The following is a 20,651-nucleotide window of genomic DNA, read 5'->3' on the forward strand; positions in this document are numbered from 1 at the left end:
ATGAGTGTCCCACATTTAAATTGAGTAAACTCACCCCAATTAGCTTGTAGAGATTACTGAGCGTGGTGTTCTTTAGAGATCAATGGCGGCCTTAATTGACATTGAGTTAATGCTGTTATTCATAACATATTTAAGTGACGTCCTGTTCACTCCATGTTTCACACAGGTTTCGGAGTCCATACCACACAACCAACTAAAACCACACAATCCTTCCGACTCCCAAACAACCAATCAATATTCACGGCAGAACTAATGGGCATGGCCTCAGCCCTCCATAATCAAGAATCCAAAAACCACAAAAAAATCCTAATACTTACCGACTCCCTAAGTGGACTGCAAGCCCTCCAAAACAAAAATACCAAAAACCGACCTAAATTAATAAATCAAATACTTAAAAGCTCCAACGACCTAACTAAGGCAGGCAAACAAATAACCTTCTTGTGGATACCCGCCCACGTAGGAATATACGGTAATGAAAACGCCGATAAAGCAGCTAAACTATCCCTCAAAATCCCAGAAATAAGCTTAAACTTACCCATCTCAAAATCAGAAATTAAAAGTGTAAACAAGCAAAAACTCACCAAAAAATGGCATAACCTATATCTAAACTCAAATAGCCAAATCAAAAAAGTGCTCAGCAAACCACTAACCAAACCAAAAATTCTCCATCCATCCAAAAAAATCGACAGAGTAATCACTAAACTCCAAACAGGACACACCAACCTAAATAACCACCTAAAAAAATGTAAAAAACACACTACAGGTAACTGCCCACACTGCAAACAACCAGAAACCCCAGAACACGCACTCATCCACTGCACACACTACCTAACACATCGAACCGCATTACAAACCACCCTCAATCTAAACAAGGCTCTAACTCTAGAAGCAATACTAAACCCACAAAATAAACTAGAAAACTTCAAGGCCTTAGGCGTATTCTTAATCAAAACGGAACTAATAAAACGCATCTAAAAACACAATAACTCACCAAATCAAAATCACATAAACAAACAAACATCCACCATACCCAGCTCCCTTAGTTCTCCTCCCCAATCCCATCGGCATCTATTCCAAATCTCAAAATTCCCAAATTCTATATAAGCAACCCCTAAAACCCCCCTCTTGGGTTGCACAGACCACCTTCGCCCCTTTCGGAAACACATTAAATGGCCTGGCCGGGCCCGTGTGCGAAATACGCATCAGTCGGAAAGCGCACGTTAAATCTCCAAAGTAAGTAAGTAAGTAAGCACTCCATGTCAGAACCATGGCAAATGCACAAATTCAAATTAAGTTCATTGAAAGTGGCAGAGGAGGCGTCATTTTGTCCTATGGTGGCTTTAAGTTTCGGTGTAAGAGCAGTCGTGGTGAAAGAAGATACTGGTCCTGTATTGCCAAGGAGTGCACTGCAAGGGTCACAACTCTGGGTGAGTTGCTCCACGCCATTGAGATCATGGGTCACTCCCACGACCCACTACCATTCGAGTTTGAGGTTGATGCCTAGAGTTTGCCCCACTTACAATTCAGTTGGGCTTTGAACGTACAGCTCACAATGCCGTGACCTGTCATGATATCCATCAATGTAATGTTTTGATGAATATATTATCCCTGTTATGATCTGAATAAAAAATGAGAAAACAAGACTTGTTTTGTTTGATACGTTTACCTGTTAGAATCACAAAGCATGTTTTGACAGCATAGCCACGAGAGCCATATTCCGCAATCTCGCAACCGCAACCATTGCCCCGCGAGCCACATCAATTTTGGCTATCTATTTTCGAAATGTGGCTTAGGCGGCCTGTAATTGTGCCTTTGTTATGTTGAGACCTACGAACTACGAGACATTATCAGTTATCTTTCCCTAGTGAATGATATTGTAATTATATAAGTCCAAAGTCATGGCGAGGAATTTCAAACACTAATTCATGAGGACAGATACTCCGTTATTCCGAAGTGAGTACGTAATTAGTTATTTTACCCATATCCTTTTGTCAGAAACATGTGTCTTTGCCACTGCACTGTGGGTAAAAGTCCCTTTCTGTACCTTCCCTAGCTGATGTAGTCCTTTAATGACTAAGGTGAGTGGTTTATCAAGGATGTGAAGCAAAACGCCGTGGAGAAGCTAACGTAACTGTTTGTGATATGTGTTGGATCGACTCCGTGAAAGGATGACAGCCTTCCTATTTGTGGATGTTGTGTTTAAACGATGTATATAAGATAGCTACGCGATAAATCGCAAAGAACAATGAAGAACGAAGCGTGGTTTAGTTCACGATAAAACGTTGTTCTATCACGACGTCATTTCTTGAGATTCGAACATGCGCTCGCAACTTGCTGACGTTGTAAATTGGACGACGATATTTTTAGGGGGAAGTGCCTTGTGAGTTGTTCCCCATAAATGTAGCCTGGAAAAGAAATAAACGACACGTAATAGTTGTTTATCGTACACCATATCACTGCAGGAAGACTGAGCCACAATATAAACCACAATATAACACTGCAGAAAGAATAAACCACAATATAACACTGCAGAAAGAATAAACCACAATATAACACTGCAGAAAGAATAAACCACAATATAACACTACAGGAAGAATAAACTGCAATATAAACCACAATATAACACTGCAGAAAGAATAAACCAAAATATAACACTGTAGGTAGAATAAACTGCAATATAAACCACAATATAACACTGCAGAAAGAATAAACCACAAGATAACACTGCAGAAAGAATAAACCACAATATAACACTGCTGAAAGAATAAACCACAATATAACACTGCAGAAAGAATAAACCAAAATATAACACTGTAGGAAGAATAAACTGTAATGTAAACCAAAATATAACACTGCAGAAAGAATAAACCAAAATATAACACTGTAGGAAGAATAAACTGCAATTTAAACCACAATATAACACTGCAGAAAGAATAAACAACAATATAACACTGTAGGAAGAATAAACTGCAATATAACACTGCAGAAAGAATAAACCAAAATATAACACTGTAGGAAGAATAAACTGCAATATAAACCACAATATAACACTGCAGAAAGAATAAACCAAAATATAACACTGTAGGAAGAATAAACTGCAATATAAACCACAATGTAACACTGCAGAAAGAATAAACCAAAATATAACACTTCAGAAAGAATAAACCAAAATATAACACTGTAGGAAGAATAAACTGCAATATAAACCACAATATAACACTGCAGAAAGAATAAACCAAAATATAAATCACAATATAATACTGCAGGAATGATAAACCACAATATTCACCACAATATAACACTACAGGAAGAATAAACTGCAATATAAATCACATTATAACACTGTAGGAAGAATAAACCAAAATATAAATCACAATATAACACTGCAGGAAGGATATACCACAATATAAATCACAATATAACACTACAGGAAGAATAAACTACAATATAAATCACAATATAACACTTCAGGAAGAATAAACTACAATATAAATCACAATATAACACTGCAGGAAGGATATACCACAATATAAATCACAATATAACACTACAGGAAGAATAAACTACAATATAAATCACAATATAACACTTCAGGAAGAATAAACTACAATATAAATCACAATATAACACTGCAGGAAGGATAAACCACAAAACAAATCACAATATAACACTACAGGAATATTTAACCACAATAAAAACCACAATATAACACCGCAGGAAGAATAAACCACGAGGGGCTACGATTTAACCGAATACTGTTAAAGGCGGGGTTTAAAACACTCCATCCACTCATTCATATCTATAGATTGTTGACAAATACCACTTGGCCTAAAACGAGACCGTATTTATTGTTGCCCTTTCTCCAAGATTCAGATGACATCCTGGCTATAGTGGCTATAGTGAAGATAAAGGTTGAGTGTGTACAGTTGGGGAACTTGAGGGGTGGCGAGAGGGTGTGTGCGGCGTGTGATTGAAGGGGGTAGGAGCAGATAGAAGAAATGGCATAATGGAAAAAAATGAAAGTGGTTTAGGTGAGTGAAAAGAGTGCGGGATATGGTTAGGGGAAAGCGGTGGGGAGTAGGATGCATGTGTTTATTACCCATATGGGAACGGAGATGCGGGTTAGCATTAGAAGTTATAGCAGTCACTTAATGCCGGTTGACCGTTGTCGAAATCCTTAAATTTCACTGGCTAATGACGCATTGCCGGAACTGCCTTTTTACACTATTATGCTTTTAATCTTATCCACAAACACATCTCCGCCATACGAGACTTAAAATTTTCAACATAAAGCGTTCAAAAAACGATAATTTGTATTAATCCGAATATAATATTGTCTACACATGTTGTTTACGATAATGGAATAAAGGAACATTAAAACTAATTAAGTACATTACATTTGATTGAATAAATAGTCTGTTGTGACTCAATTTAAGCGACACTGATGACAGTATTGTCCCCGATAATATTAAACGATCTGGACGGAAAGTTGGAAGAATGAACACAATTCAAACATTGAACAATGTTAACGCCTTTGAGGTGACAACAGACAAAGTCCCTCGTTCTAGACCACCTGACCTCTGAAACTGTGACTTCCTGGTCTGCCAAAATCAATCAATCAGTTTTTGGATGATTTGATGGATGATGATATCTTGACTGTATGTCCCGAAAAGCATCCATAATATAAGGTTAAAAAACAAGCAGAAAGTTTTCTTCATGTACATGATGGAGACATTGACGATTTGTTTGGAAAAAAAATGTTAATGCAAACACAATAGAAATACCTATGCTCAACATACGAGTTGTAAAAACGTTTCTTTCAGAAAAAATGAATGTACAACTCCCAACTGAAGTTATCCTTCCCACTGAACTTAACATGTAAGGGTTTCATTGACGTTAGGAAACATGGTCCCGAGTACAAGCTTCAGGGGCAGTTTCGTCCGTCACCTAAAACGCAAAGATTATGACGTCTCACTTTTCGATTCAATCAAATTTCCAAAATGAGCGATGTCAACAAGCAAAACACAAAATCACTGAACAAACTGGGAATGGCTAACCTACATTAAAGAGCGAAGCTATTTCCAACAGTGAAATAAAAAAACAAACAGATGCAGGTCAGCTTGTCACTGACACCCCCGAATTAACATCAATACAATTTTGGAAATATGGACATGTGTCGTTGTGATGGGGTGAAGGAGAGCAAGTACGAGTAATTAGTAAGTGTGTGGGTGCAGTAATGGACCTAACTACACTGTACAAAAACGTGTTTCTATCCTAAACACAAACCTAAATGCATACGTGTTATGCAAGTGCCTATGAATTTGATTTGGCACATCTAGTTGCAATGGACATTATACTTATTCTTTTCCATATATGACTTAATGCCCTAAAATATGCACTATATTCAAGCACGTTTAAACGATAAACATGTTACATTTTGGTGAGATTACGGTCTATCGCGTTTTTGGGGTGAGCGGGTGGGTAGACGGACGTAGAGTGTGATGTGGGGATGCGAGTTTGAAGTACGGGAATAGTTAGATGAGATAAGAATCTATCGCGTTGTTGGGGTGAGCGGGTGGGTAGACGGACGTAGAGTGTGATGTGGGGATGCGAGTTTGAAGTAAGGGAATAGTTAGATGAGATAAGAATCTATCGCGTTGTTGGGGTGAGCGGGTGGGTAGACGGACGTAGAGTGTGATGTGGGGATGCGAGTTTGAAGTACGGGAATAGTTAGATGAGATAAGAATCTATCGCGTTGTTGGGGTGAGCGGGTGGGTAGACGGACGTAGAGTGTGATGTGGGGATGCAAGTTTGAAGTACGGGAATAGTTAGATGAGATAAGAATCTATCGCGTTGTTGGGGTGAGCGGGTGGGTAGACGGACGTAGAGTGTGATGTGGGGATGCGAGTTTGAAGTACGGGAATAGTTAGATGAGATAAGAATCTATCGCGTTGTTGGGGTGAGCGGGTGGGTAGACGGACGTAGAGTGTGATGTGGGGATGCGAGTTTGAAGTAAGGGAATAGTTAGATGAGATAAGAATCTATCGCGTTGTTGGGGTGAGCGGGTGGGTAGACGGACGTAGAGTGTGATGTGGGGATGCGAGTTTGAAGTACGGGAATAGTTAGATGAGATAAGAATCTATCGCGTTGTTGGGGTGAGCGGGTGGGTAGACGGACGTAGAGTATGGTGCGATGGTGAGAGTTGGAGTAAGGGAATAGTTAAAAGAGATGAGGATGTGTCATCGGGGGGTAAGGAATATGGAAGTGGAGTAAAAAATTGTAGGGGAGGGTAGGGTATGATAATGGATGCTAGAGCAGCTGAAAGGTTAATACGTATTGAGAAGTTATCAAGGTGACATGTCATAGAGGCGACCAGAAGGGTAACAGTAAAAAAGAGTGGACAAGGGATGTCACGTTATCTCTACAGTGTCGATGAATTATGCATGATTTGCAAATTTACAATACATATTTTACATGCAGAGCAGCAACCACCGCCTCATTGTTATGTTGATGCACGCTTGTGAATGGTGCCTTTTAGTGACAATACGCGTAACACCTGTAGTCGTTGCAAGAGCATCTAAATAATGAAAACGCATCTTCTGTGAGGACAATCAAGGTCCAATCAAAAAAAGAAACTGTTCAAATCTGTGTTCGGAGCAAAGCGCTCATAAAATATTGTGTACTCAGTATCGTAGGGATATTTATGAGGTACATGGTTGATCTATGTTTTGCCTTTGATCCTTGTATTTGAAGATTAGTTTGTTGTAGTTTAATCTTACACGTAACTAAAGTTTTATCGTCTGGCTTTATTCAAGTCCCAGTTTCAAACAACAATCGTAGGCTACCACTGTTATACCCTGGAACCTACGTATACATCTCATATAACAAAGATGTTTACAACATAATATTTGTGTTTATCTCTCTTTGGAAATGTACAAGTATATACATATATAAACATTTAATTATTAATATACTGAACAACAAAAGTTCCTGTGACATTGAATAACATTTAATGCAAAGTTATGTTTTTTACAAAATCTGAAACAATTTCTGTTTGCAACAGATAAAAGACTCCTGTAAGTGTTCAAATGGTTTAATTTGCCATACTGACTTCCGAAAATGCGTGATTTCATAAAAAAACAAAACATGAACATACCAAAATGTCAATTTACAAATCAATAGCGTGTGTGTCCACCTCTGGTTGCGATGCAAGCAACACATCTTCGTCTCATGGAATGGACCAGGCGTCGCACAAAGTCATGTGGGATATCTGTCCATATCTGCTGGAGCATGTTTCGAAGTTAGTGGAGTGTCTGTGGAACACGTGGTTGACGTCGAAGGCGCCGATCCATCTCATCCCACATGTGCTCGATTGGTGAGAGATCAGGGGAGCGAGCCGGCCAGGAGATCACATTTACGTTGTTTTGTTGAAGAGAATTCTGAACAAGTCGAGCAATATGAGGCCGGGCGTTGTCATGTTGAAAGTTAATGCCTCGGCCATGACGACGCAAAAACGGTAGAACAACAGGGCCGATGATCTCGTCGCGGTAGCGCTGTTCATTGATATTTCCCTCTACCACTATCAAACGGGTCCTCTGTCTTGCTGTCATCCCACCCAACACCATAACGCTGCCGCCCCCGATCCGATCTTCTTCCATGACACAATGATTGACGTAACGTTCACCTCGACGTCGGTACACTCGAATCCGTCCATCGCTGTGCCTGAGGTGAAAACGAGACCCGTAAGTGAATAGAACTTGTCCCCACTGCATGCCCGTCCAGCGTAGACGCTGTCTGCACCACTGTAGACGTGCTTGACGGTGGTTTAATATTAAAATGAGACGTCTGGCAGGTCTTCTGGCGACAATCCCTGCACATTTGAGGCGACTACGTACGGTTTTGGAAGATATTCGTCCAAGGCCAGAAATGCTTCTTGCAGTCACTGTTGCTGGCTGGAATCGATTTCGTAGGTGTGTTGTTCGAATCCAGTTGTTTTGTCGATTATTGGTTACGCGTGGCCTGCCATTCCGAGGATGGTCTCTGACTGCATTCGTCTGTTGCAAACGTTGCATTAACACCAAATGGTGTGTCTGTGGACGTTAAATTGTCTTGCAACATCACGTTGACTCGATCCTGCTTCAAGCATACCAGACGCACATTTTCGGACAGGCGTGGCATTTCGTAATTTTGAATAATAGCGGAATTTGGTTGTTTATCTGAGTGGTTGTTGTCAGCACGATGCTAAACAATGCATATGGAATCCCGTTAACGCACATGTTTTTATACCCATTCTTGGGTAGTGAAATGCATGGGGCTTGCATAAAAGTCAACTTTTGCATGGAATGCATGCTTTTCTGTAGCAGTTGCGTTTTTGTGACTTGATTCCATACTACAATATTGAAAACCAAACTTTACTTGTTTGAAAATACACTACAATATTGGAAGCACAGGAACTTTTGTTGTTGAGTATCGATGCCTTTTGATGTCACATGTATCAGCAAAGGTCCTTAACAGGTCTCAATGCAATCGTTTACGCACCTCTTAGACTGTAGTAAGTATATGTTAAACAGTTAGGACATAAACATATTTTAAAGTAAGTGTTTTCGGATTTCTGGGCGTTACTGGGCGTTTTGTATCCCCGAATATATGTATATATACCGAACCGCAAAAGAAATGTCACCCCAAGTAACATTGCATGAAAAAATCAATTCAATATCTGGGTAATTTTTGTCAAAATTTCTAAAATTTAACATTACCTTGTCCGGAAAAAATGAAATTTGAAGATAAAAAAACAAAGCAGATGACAATAAAACCGATCGCCTAAACGCATCACGGCAACGGTCATGGTAACCCGATGCACGCGAGTTCCCTGCAAATTGAAATGCACGTGCGTTCCTCCATTTCTTGCCCTATAAAAATCCACCAAGATCGGATAACATTCATTCGTTATTGAATTGCTACCACATGCCAAGATTGACAAGAAATCAGCGACACCAAGCAATTGGACGATTGCAAGCTGGACAAACCGCCCGGCAAGTAGCCAATACATTTCAAGTCCACGTAAGGACCATATACAGGCTCCCGCAACGGTAACAGACCACTAACACTACAGATGACCGAACACGTAGTGGAAGACCAAGGGTCACAACCCGACGTCAGATTGTGCGACAGCATCTTCAAGATCGCTCAATTACTGCTAAAACTGCTCAACAGACCACGGGACACACCAGCGACACATTAATGCGGACACCGTGCGTCGACGATTGACGAGCAGACACCTCGTATGTCACAGGCCACACCGAGGACCTATTCTGACACCACGTCATCGCCGGGACTGTCTTCAGTGGGCAACACAGCACCAGCATTGGCGCAACCAGCAGTGGAGAAGACTCTTCTTCTCGGAAGAGACCCGTTACTGTATCGCAACAGCAGATGGCAGAGAGATAGAGTCTGGCGACACCGTGGGGAACGTTATTCGGATGCTTGTGTTGTTGAGAGAGACTCGTGGGGTTGTCCGATGATCGTGCACGGCAGTCATCAATGCACATGGCGGACACACGAGATACTGACTTGTGATGCCATTTTCTCAGAGACTAGTGTTGTGTTTTACTTTAAGAACATTTGACACCTTAATTTCAACCTTGATGATAAGTTTTTTCAAGTTTCATCTCTTTAACATGTCTGAAAATATGTTACAGTGTTTGGACAAATAAGGTTTCTCATATATCTAGCCATGGTGACGTTTCTTTTGCGGTTCAGTGTATATAACTTTACTATCTGACACCAGTTAGTATCTGGAATAGCACACGGTATTGTTTGTGGAGTATTTAGATTTTGGCCACAGCATTTACCTTTCATCATAAGCCACGAGAAGCATTACACTAAATCAACTACAATAGGAATGTTTGGCCGAGACGTTAAAACTGTCCCGAACTGTGTTGCAAAGCAAACCTTTCTCACTTAAGCAGTAGAATCATTGCACGTGTACACATCAGACGTAATTCAAAATAATAACATATCGTTTTTAGTTAGAAAATCAGTAAATGCGCAATCGTTTCATCAGTTGATGGACTGGTTTGTTTACATGCCGTCGTCGAATGGTAGGAGTACTGCGGTGCGGGGGGCACGGGTGGCCCAGTCGTCTAAGGCGCCGCGATTCGCTGTGCAGAGTTGCGTCCCTTGGGCACGCCAGAAACCTATGATTGTGGGTTCGAATCCCGGTTCGCCCCGATTATGTTTCTAGGTTTGTCAGCACCATACCCGTGCTCGTGGGTTTCACCGAAGTGGTAAACGTCTGAGACCTGCATCACTTTGGGCTTTCCTCCCACATTAAGCTGACACGCCGCGATATAACTGGAATACTGAAAAAAGCGGCGTTAAACCCAACTCACTCACTCACTCACTCACTCACTCACTCACTCACTGCGGTGCGAGTTCAGGCAAGAAACAAAGTAACACTAACTTGTTTAAGCAAATTGTGTGGGTGGCGGATGCCTGGTAGGGTAGGACATGCTGACTTGCAGTGATCTATTCCTATCAATTTCACCACTAAATTGCCCTTTACGTACATTGGAATCTATTTCGGCGGATGATCAATATTCGGTTCTCTAGATTTACTACATTTCCGTTAAATTGTAAAACGTTTTCTTTATTTGTAAAGGATTAATGTAAGACTGTTTCGATAACAGCACTCTTGTCAGTTTCACACATTCCGTGAAATTGGTGAGTTTACATGAATCTGAAATGTTTGATAAATATTTTCGAAAGAAATGATAACCCCATTCCGCCTTTCTTCTTACAACAAGTTTCACTTTCCCCTTCCCTCCCACTAATCAGATTGTGCACGATTCAGTTTTATGTGAACTGTTGATACATTGTGAAACATGAATACTTTATTTCAACTGCAATCTCACATACACACGATTACATGTATACAAGAACCAGAGTTGATCACAGTAGTCATGGGTAGTGCTGATGCATCGTGTGATACTTCGTGTGTTGCATCCAGATAACCAGCGCAGTAAACCGGCAATGCTCATTGGTACAGTTCCTTTGTCTCTCAGCAATGTGATACTTTGCAACTGGACACTGAATACAGTACTATAAGTGCTGACTACAGTGATCAACATAAGGTCTTTTCTGTGAGATCCACCATATCTGCCTTTGATAACATCACAATGTCGACTGTCACACTAACATAATCATCTGACCCAACAAGCACGATCGGCCATAACTGCCTAAACTTCAAGCTTCGGAAGGTAGCGATTTTAATTTGAGTGTTTTGTTCATAGATGTATATATTTCCATTTATATCAACCAAAATAGAAACTTTTATAATACCCCTTAACTTATAGGAATCCTTAAAACGGAATTGCTTTTGCCTTGAATATCGGAATTTGTTTAAACGTTTACCCGTTTGGAAAAATTCAATTCCAATGCAGTATTCGCTTTGCATTATATCGTCTTTAGTGTAGGCTATTTTTCTATTCTTACACAAAGCAAATCCCAACATCGGAACAAACCATTTGCTTTCTTGAATCTTGAAACGAAGTGTCAAGACACAAGTTTGGTTCCTTTTAGTTATGGGCTTCGTTGTCATTGCCCCATTGTCTTTTATAAACTTGCGTTGTGACCTACCTAAGTCTCTTCCTATCTGAGACTTTTCTTCTCCTTAAACGACCGTTTGAATTCACAGAGCATTGTCCAGACATAGATGTTCTGTCAAACGCCACGGGCAAACCTTAAACAGAAGGCATTGCTGTGTCATTACAGATAATGGGACATTAAAAGAAAAGAAGACATACAGCTCGTACTTTCACTTTGAAATTCTTTTGTGCTCATTCTGCCATATGGCATGCGAATAATTCAGGTTATTATGACATATTTGATCTTGAAGACAGATAATTACAATTGCAAACAATAACACATAGAATGTTGAGCTTACGTATCTTTAAGACTCAATTAATAATAGTCCATCGTTATGGCTGTTAGCCAAATCTCATATTTCTTAGGATTTTTGTTTGCTTGTTGTTTAACACCTCACAGCATTATTTCAGCTCCATGACGGTGGTCTGTAAATAATCGAATCTTGACCAGACAATCCAGCGATTGACATCATGATCATCAATCCACTCAGGGACACGATGCATTGTCAGGAAGCTGTGCTTCAATGATCAGGGGTGTCATTAAAAAAAGAATGAAATAATTATGAAAACGTGGTAATAGTTTCACAGGTTTATTAATAACAACTAATGTACCAATAGATGACAATAAAAAGATCAAATAAGCTCAATCTGAGCTGACAAAGATCACCCATTAAAGTTTACAGCAAGCTATGTATAATTATTGAAGAGTCAAAAATGATACTTAATACATGAAAAATATCTGACTGTCCATATAAACTCCCCTAATGTTAGAAAATGAATGTTACAAAAACATTTTCAATACACGAATAAGGTGGCAAACATATAGAAAACAACAAACATCAAATCAATACATGGTATGAGCGTGTCATTAAATCACAAGAGGATGAAATAGTCCGGTCATTAATTCTCTAAATTTGAATGCAATGACATTGAACAACGACGACCGCCGGACTTTGCCAAGCGGTGTCGGAAATACAGCGGGGGAGCGGTGAGGTCACTTGACCGTGAAAAGTGTCGATTAACCACCCGGTGACAGGATCAACAAAGTAAGCGAGTCTGACCAACGGATCCCGTCAGTCACCTCTTACCATAAGCATAGTAGCATTTAATGGTAATTGATTGCTGAAGACCCGTAATTTCTTGCGTGTTCTTAAGATTTACTTTCATTTACTGTTGTAACCAAATAATACACAACCGATTGTCTGACAGAGGTAACTGTGCTTACCCGTGGATGTATATCTGATCTCAATAAACACGGTTTGGCGTACTTGAATTCCAATGACAGATTTTAAGTGACTTATCAGCATATCTCGCTGCACTGCACACGGCAGATACGAGGGAAAAGCATTCCACCGCAGCCAGAAATACACCTAATGCTTTCTACAACGCGGAGGTTCTCGAAGTTCGCATATTATTAGGGTTATGAACAAATAACATTCAATTATGTGACGTTCTGTTTCCTTTCCTCAAAACCGCTCTTTTATTAAATCAAGTGCAATTTAGTAAATTATTCATTTCAGTAGAATAAAGTCTGTATAATTTTGACATATATTCGGTTCATATCGGTTTCCCAAACTTAGTTGATATCTAGTATACACAACAAAACTAAGTTTTGAAACAATTGATTAATAGGAATTCTATGTGTCTATTGAGACTTTCAGATCATCCACCACGTGTGTTTACCCGTGCACGGTAATGACAGCATACTTACGTCTGATGTTAACTTTTCCACACGAAAGGGACAGCGTCACCACCTTGGACTCCATTGCTTGGGGAAGTCTATGTCCGCGCCATAAATGATCAGCAGGGATACAGCGCCAAATCCCTTTTCTTGTCATCACAGAAACTTCCTGTTCCAAACAGACTGTATCTCTGTGTACTTGTATTACCTGTAAGGACGCAATTACGCCGTTCAAGCTACTTCGTATTGAAAACCTCAATGCACTTAACATTCCCATTCCCATCTCCCCCACCCGCCTCACCTGCACCTGTCACAATGCCCCCATTCCCCTCTCCCCCACCCGCCCCACCTGCACCTGTCACAATGCCCCCATTCCCCTCTCCCCCACCCGCCTCACCTGCACCTGTCACAATGCCCCCATTCCCATCTCCACCACCCGCCTCACCTGCACCTGTCACAATGCCCCCATTCCCCTCTCCCCCACCCGCCTCACCTGCACCTGTCACAATGCCCCCATTCCCCTCTCCCCCACCCGCCTCACCTGCACCTGTCACAATGCCCCCATTCCCCTCTCCCCCACCCGCCTCACCTGCACCTGTCACAATGCCCCCATTCCCCTCTCCCCCACCCGCCTCACCTGCACCTGTCACAATGCCCCCATTCCCCTCTCCCCCACCCGCCTCACCTGCACCTGTCACAATGCCCCCATTCCCCTCTCCCCCACCCGCCTCACCTGCACCTGTCACAATGCCCCCATTCCCCTCTCCCCCACCCGCCTCACCTGCACCTGTCACAATGCCCCCATTCCCCTCTCCCCCACCCGCCTCACCTGCCACACCCGACCATTCCCATATTCCCCACCCGCCTCACCTGCCACACCCCATCATTTCCATCTTCCCCACCCGACTCACCTGCACCTGTCACAATGCCCCCATTCCCCTCTCCCCCACCCGCCTCACCTGCCACACCCGACCATTCCCATATTCCCCACCCGCCTCACCTGCCACACCCCATCATTTCCATCTTCCCCACCCGACTCACCTGCACCTGCCACAATACCCCCATTCCCATCTCCCCCACCCACCTCACCTGCCACATCCCCCCATTCCCAACTTCCCGACCCGCCTAACCTGCACCTGCCTCAATGTCCCCATTCTCATCTCCCCCACCCGCCACACCTGCACCTGCCACAATGCCCCCATTTCCATCTCCCCCACAAGCCTCACCTGCCACATCCCCCCATTCCCATCTTCCCCACCCGCCTCACCTGCACCTGTCACAATGCCCCCATTCCCATCTCCCCCACCCGCCTCACCTGCACCTGCCACAATGCCCCCATTCCCATCTCCACCACCCGCCACACCTGCAACATCCCCTCATTCCCATCTTCCCCACCCGCCTCACCTGCACCTGCCACAATGCCCCCATTCCCATCGCCCCCACCCATCTCACCTGCACCTGCCACAATGCCCCCATTCCCATCTCCACCACCCGCCACACCTGCAACATCCCCTCATTCCCATCTTCCCCACCCGCCTCACCTGCATCTGCCACAATGCCCCCATTCCCATCTCCCCCACCCACCTCACCTGCACCTGTCAAAATGCCCCAATTTCCATCTCCCCCACCCGCCTCGCCTGCCACATCCCCCCATTCCCATCTTCCCTACCCGCCTCACCTGCACCTGTCACAATGCCCCCATTCCCATCTCCCCCACCCGCCTCGCCTGCCACATCCCCCAATTCCCATCTTCCCCACCCGCCTCACCTGCACCTGTCACAATGCCCCCATTCCCATCTCCCCCACCCGCCTCACCTGCCACAATGCCCCCATTCCCATCTTCCCCACCCGCCTCCCCTGCACCTGTGACAATGCCCCATTCCCATCTTCCCCACCCGCCTCACCTGCACCTGCCACAATGCCCCCATTCCCATCTCCCCCACCCGCCTCACCTGCCATATCCCCCCATTCCCATCTTCCCCACCCGCCTCACCTGCACCTGTTACAATGCCCCCATTCCCATCTCCCCCACCCGTCTCACCTGCACCTGCCACAATGCCCCCATTCCCATCTCCCCCACCCGCCTCACCTGCCACATCCCCCCATTCCCATCTTCCCCACCCGCCTCACCCGCACCTGTCACAATGCCCCCATTCCCATCTCCCCCACCCGCCTCACCTGCCACATCCCCCCATTCCCATCTTCCCCACCCGCCTCACCTGCACCTGTGACAATGCCCCCATTCCCATCTTCCCCACCCGCCTCACCTGCACCTCTCACAATGCCCCCATTCCAATCTTCCTCACATGCCTCGCCTGCACCTGTCACAATGCCCCCATTCCCATCTTTCCCACCCGCCTCGCCTGCACCTGTCACAATGCCCCCATTCCCATCTCCCTCACATGCCTTACCTGCACCGGGGGCACGGGTGGCCCAGTCTCTAAGGCGCCGCGATTCGCTGTGCAGAGTTGCGTCCCTGGACACGCCAGAAACCTATGATTGTGGGTTCGAATCCCGGTTCGCCCCGATTATGTTTCTAGGTTTGTCAGCACCATACCCGTGCTCGTGGGTTTCACCGAAGTGGTAAACGTCTGAGACCTGCATCACTTTGGGCTTTCCTCCCACATTAAGCTGACACGCCGTGATATAACTGGAATACTGTTAAAAGCGGCGTTAAACCCAACTCACTCACTCACTCACTCACCTTACCTGCACCTATCACATTCCACCATTCCCATCTCCTCCACCCGCCTCACCTATACCCATCATATTCCCCCATTCCCATCTCCCCCAACCGCCTCACCTATACCTGTCACATTCCCCCCATTACCATCTCCCAAACCCGCCTCACCTACACCTATCACCCCCTCCCCCCCGCATCCCCCACCCCCATTCCCATCATCCTCACTGCCTCACCTGCACCTATCACATCTTTGTCACATACTTACTTGTGATCCATGTAGATCAGTGCTGTTCCAGTTACTGTGGCCGCAGTCTCCAGGACATTCACATCTTAACTTGGACGGCATGTAACGCATACATCGCCCCTCACCTAAACTTGAGCACCGCGGGACACACATCTAATAGCCGTATGGCTCATATGTTCGATGCGTTGCCGAAGACAGTACAGCATTATCAACGTAATTCAACAAAATAAGCAGATGAACCATCTTTAAGCACATACGTGGAACCATGTTGGTCAGCTTGAACATACGCCCGTCACTCTGATCTTTATGTTCTCAAAGGATTATTTCATCCGGGGCCTTGATCCTTTTAACTTTACTTTCTGTTAAAAATGGTCAATTCGCATTTTGCCTGATGAAATTACACGTATGTAGCAGATACCCCATTTTAAATGCAGTCGATTGTTTTTTATATTGCTTTAAGTGGATAGTAAAGAGAAATGAAGTCGCGCCCATAGAGACTTTAACGAATAGAAGAGCTTTATTGAATAGGATTTCAGATTAAGAAGTATTTTCCTATTATCTGAGACATTAACACAGCACCATGTTTATTTCATCTGTAATTTTATATGATGGGATAAGTGATGTTAAATGCAGATCGTTTTTATCTCAAATTCGTTGAAAAAATCAAGATCATGTGAATAGGCAATAATCTAATCTGTGAAGTTTGTGTCAGACAATTCCGTAAACGTTTTATTATCCATTATCTTCAGTTTAGAATATCTTCAACGAGAAATTCAAGTAAATTTTTTGTAATTTCTTGTTGAAAAAAACTACACACAATAAATGAGTCAAATTTCCTGAAGAAAGAGACAAAAATCATTCACTCAAAATAAAACCAAAACGTTGCGTGTTTCAGCTTACGCGCTTGTTGGTTAATATTCTCCTGGACCCCCGAAGATCCAGGTTAGAATTGATCTTCAGCAACCCATGTTTGTCTTAGGAGGCAACTTTGTCGTAAAAGGCGAACCAATGGGATAGGATGGTCAGGCTCACTAACTTGGTGGATGCATGTCATCGTTTCCCAGTTGCGTAGATCGATGCTCATGATGTCAATCATTGGATTGTCTGGTCCAGACTCGATTGTTTACAGACCACAGTCATATAGCTGGAATACTGATGGATGTAATTGTGGCGTTAAACAACACATAACATTGAACTGATTGTCTTGATTAGCCATGAGTATGGTTTTGTTTGTACCTTATTTAACCTTTTTCTATCATATAATTGATCTAATTTTGACAAACCATATCGTATCAATATCTCGATGTTGCTCCACGCTTGACTATAATCAATTCATAAATGATGGTTATTCGTTGCCCTATATTTAGGGACAATGCCACATTGCACTGTTTCACTGTCACATGGTTTAGGCGCTGGACTGTACGGGAGTTTGCTCGTTTCACAACTTAAAATCCTTGCTAATAGATGCTATCATTAGGCACACGTAGGCAACAATTGGTCAAAAGGCGTATCCTCAACACAACACGGTCATCAGAAAAATCAATATGTCTTCATAAATGCAAAGTTCATTTTACAAAAGTATACCATCATATGGTGAGTTATTATCAAATGTATTTTGAAATAGTCATTTGTGACAGAGACTGAACCTGTTTGAGAGATTGTCACATATTGTATGCGTCTATTCATGAATGTGTCTAAGTTTCTTTGTTGTAAGTGCCGTTGGCAAATACCATTGCTCCGTGTACAAGCACACACGGTACGGTATCTACTAGATGGTTGATGGAGCTTTCCTATTATATATATTTGTATACTTTAGTGGCCCAACTGACCGCCCTCCATGGTCTAATGGTAGAGCGTCCGCCCAGGGGGGCGGAAGATCCTGGGTTCGAACTCCGGCCGCGTCATTCCAAAAGACGTTTAAAGATGGTGCTTGTTGTTACCCTGCCTGTCGCTCGGCATTAAGGGGCTAAAACAAGGACTGCGCGGAGTCAGTATTCTGTGTGTGAGCAGGGTATTCATGTTAAACTGCGGCAAGGTGTAAAATTGAGATAAGTCCGGACTTGTACAATCAGCCACACACACAATATACACATACACACATACACATACACACACAAGCACGAATGTCATTATATATAAGTACAATAATCTTGGCCACGACGTGATTAAACCCCATTTCATCCCACCTCAGCGGTCCAGCCAGATGTGTTCCTTGATATTTGTTAGAAAGGCTAGATTCACTCGATTGCTTGCCGCAAGAATCGACTAATTTGGATGGAGTGACTCTCCTCCATGACGTGCTATCGTACGCCTGGCGTGGGACGTTGCTCGTAATACGAACCACTAGTTTGTCAGAATCAGTTTAACTTAGTCACAAGTCGCCTCAACAAGTTCGCCTCAGCGAAATATTTCTGATCTAGTCCTAAACTATAACAAAAATTAAAATAAACCTTGGTGATAATGGTAATATTCTCAAACCTTGCGGCTGGATCCAGTCGCAGGTTGTGTAACTTAGGCAAGTCAGGATCCGTGGATTCTAGGTTAGAATCACCTGCTTAGTACTCTTGGTTTCACCAAGGTGGTTAACCTTTTCCCATAGTTACCTGACACACTGTATTAAGTATATTGTATTTTTTAAAGAGACACACATTCCCAGGAAGCCCATGCACTTACTGTCATGTACTCTGGAACACTTTTACATGACCAATTAGAAGTCTGAATCTTATTTTATAAACAATTAACACTTGGAACTGTGTATTTATTGGTGAAAATGATGTATTATCCTTAGAATTATAGTGATGTCACACAAACTTTATGCTGGTTTAGACTCATTTTGATTTGAATTAGTGTGACCTAATTGTCTGAACAAAGCGGCACTCCATTGGGATGTACATTCTCTTAGAGTGGGTATGTAAAATGGTTCACGAATTGAGAGGTCCACTTATATATGCTGACGAGGGTTGATAATGCCGGTTCCTTTCAGTCTCACTGGCGAGAAATACGACAATCTAAGTGTTTGGTTGTGAACAAGGTTTGATTCCCCACGAGGCTATGAAGAAACAATCGATATACCAATTGACAGTGTTGCAGTCCATGAGATAAACATACTTCTGGCAGAAAAAGTAATAACACTTCACAATGCCCAGCGCCTCGCGATATTGCTCTGATTGAAAGAGGGCTTATCAGCAGCATCAATAATGCCATCATGACTAGTTCGTCAATAACAAGGAATAATTCAGTAATAATCTACTCGGACTTTCGTGTACGTACGTGTGTTTATGTACATGTGTATCTTGGTATACTTATATCTATATACGGATACCTCTACTTAGCTACGTGTACAGATGTGCATCTACGCGTACTTATTTCTATCTGCGAGATTTACAGTGACTTAAATATATCTACGATTACATATATCTATCTGCGTGTACTTTTATGGATCTACCTGTACATTTATGCATTTCCGTGTGCGTCGTATATATTTACGTGTACTTATTTCTATCAACGTGTACGTATATGGATCTACGCGTGCTATTTTCTATCAACGCGTACTTATATATATCTACGTGTGCTTATATACATCTACTTGAAACTTATATGCATCTCCGTGTGCGTATATATATATACTTGCACTTATATCTACCAACGTGTACGTTTATGGATCTACGTGTATGTATATCTTTTAACGTGTACTTATATCTATCTATCAAAAACATGAGTTTTGAGGAAAGGAAAATATTCTCGACCATGGGCAACATAGTTTAAATTTTGAGTTTTCGAAACATTGTTTTTTCATTTTTTCTTCTTCAGTACGATGGCGTTCAATAAGTTTTGCAACTTGGGTTTACACAAACAAAGTCAGCTTGTGGCAGGTGTGACACTAGTCATAACATCAGGTTGACACGTGTCATAACAAGTTCCAGACACAACAATAAATTAGATGTGATGGCTTCATTCACCTTAGGGTGGTCACAATCATGGATGCTCTCAAAAATGAACTCAAGCTGTAATAAAGTTCCTTACCAAGGAGGGATGCAAAGCAAAAAGATCCATGATCGCATGTGTAAAGTGATGGGTAAGGATGCTTCTGACTATTCCACAGTTTGTCGTTGGTCTCTACAGTTTAAAAGGGTTAGGAGTCCATAGACGATGACCCAAAGTCAGGGAGGTCTTCAGATGCCACCCATATCGGAAACCATTGCCGCTATAGAAAGAAGAATTTTGTCTGACCGACGAGTGAAAGTATCTGAACTTTCACGGGAATTCCAATTATCAGTTGGAACTGTTGGAACCATTATTCATCTTGGTATGTCCAAGGTATATGCAAGATGGGTACCTAGAAACCTCAGAGCTCATGGTCGCCATCAGAGAATTGAAAGTTGTCGAGACCTCCTGGAT

The 20,651-nt window shown here is 42.7% G+C and overlaps 1 protein-coding gene across 1 annotated transcript; it reads left to right on the top strand.

Annotated features, from left to right (window-relative positions):
- Nucleotides 1-1,267: 1,267 nt before the first annotated feature.
- On the top strand, nt 1,268-15,557 carry LOC125376106 (proline-rich extensin-like protein EPR1). Its single transcript, XM_048387726.1, has 2 exons — nt 1,268-1,492; nt 13,542-15,557. Exons 1-2 carry the CDS (start codon nt 1,268-1,270, stop codon nt 15,555-15,557), a joined length of 2,241 nt encoding a protein of 746 aa, XP_048243683.1.
- Nucleotides 15,558-20,651: the final 5,094 nt, after the last annotated feature.

This window comes from Haliotis rufescens, unplaced genomic scaffold (assembly GCF_023055435.1).
Source record: "Haliotis rufescens isolate VD_foot unplaced genomic scaffold, xgHalRufe1.0.p SCAF_7, whole genome shotgun sequence".
Lineage (NCBI taxonomy): Eukaryota > Metazoa > Mollusca > Gastropoda > Lepetellida > Haliotidae > Haliotis > Haliotis rufescens.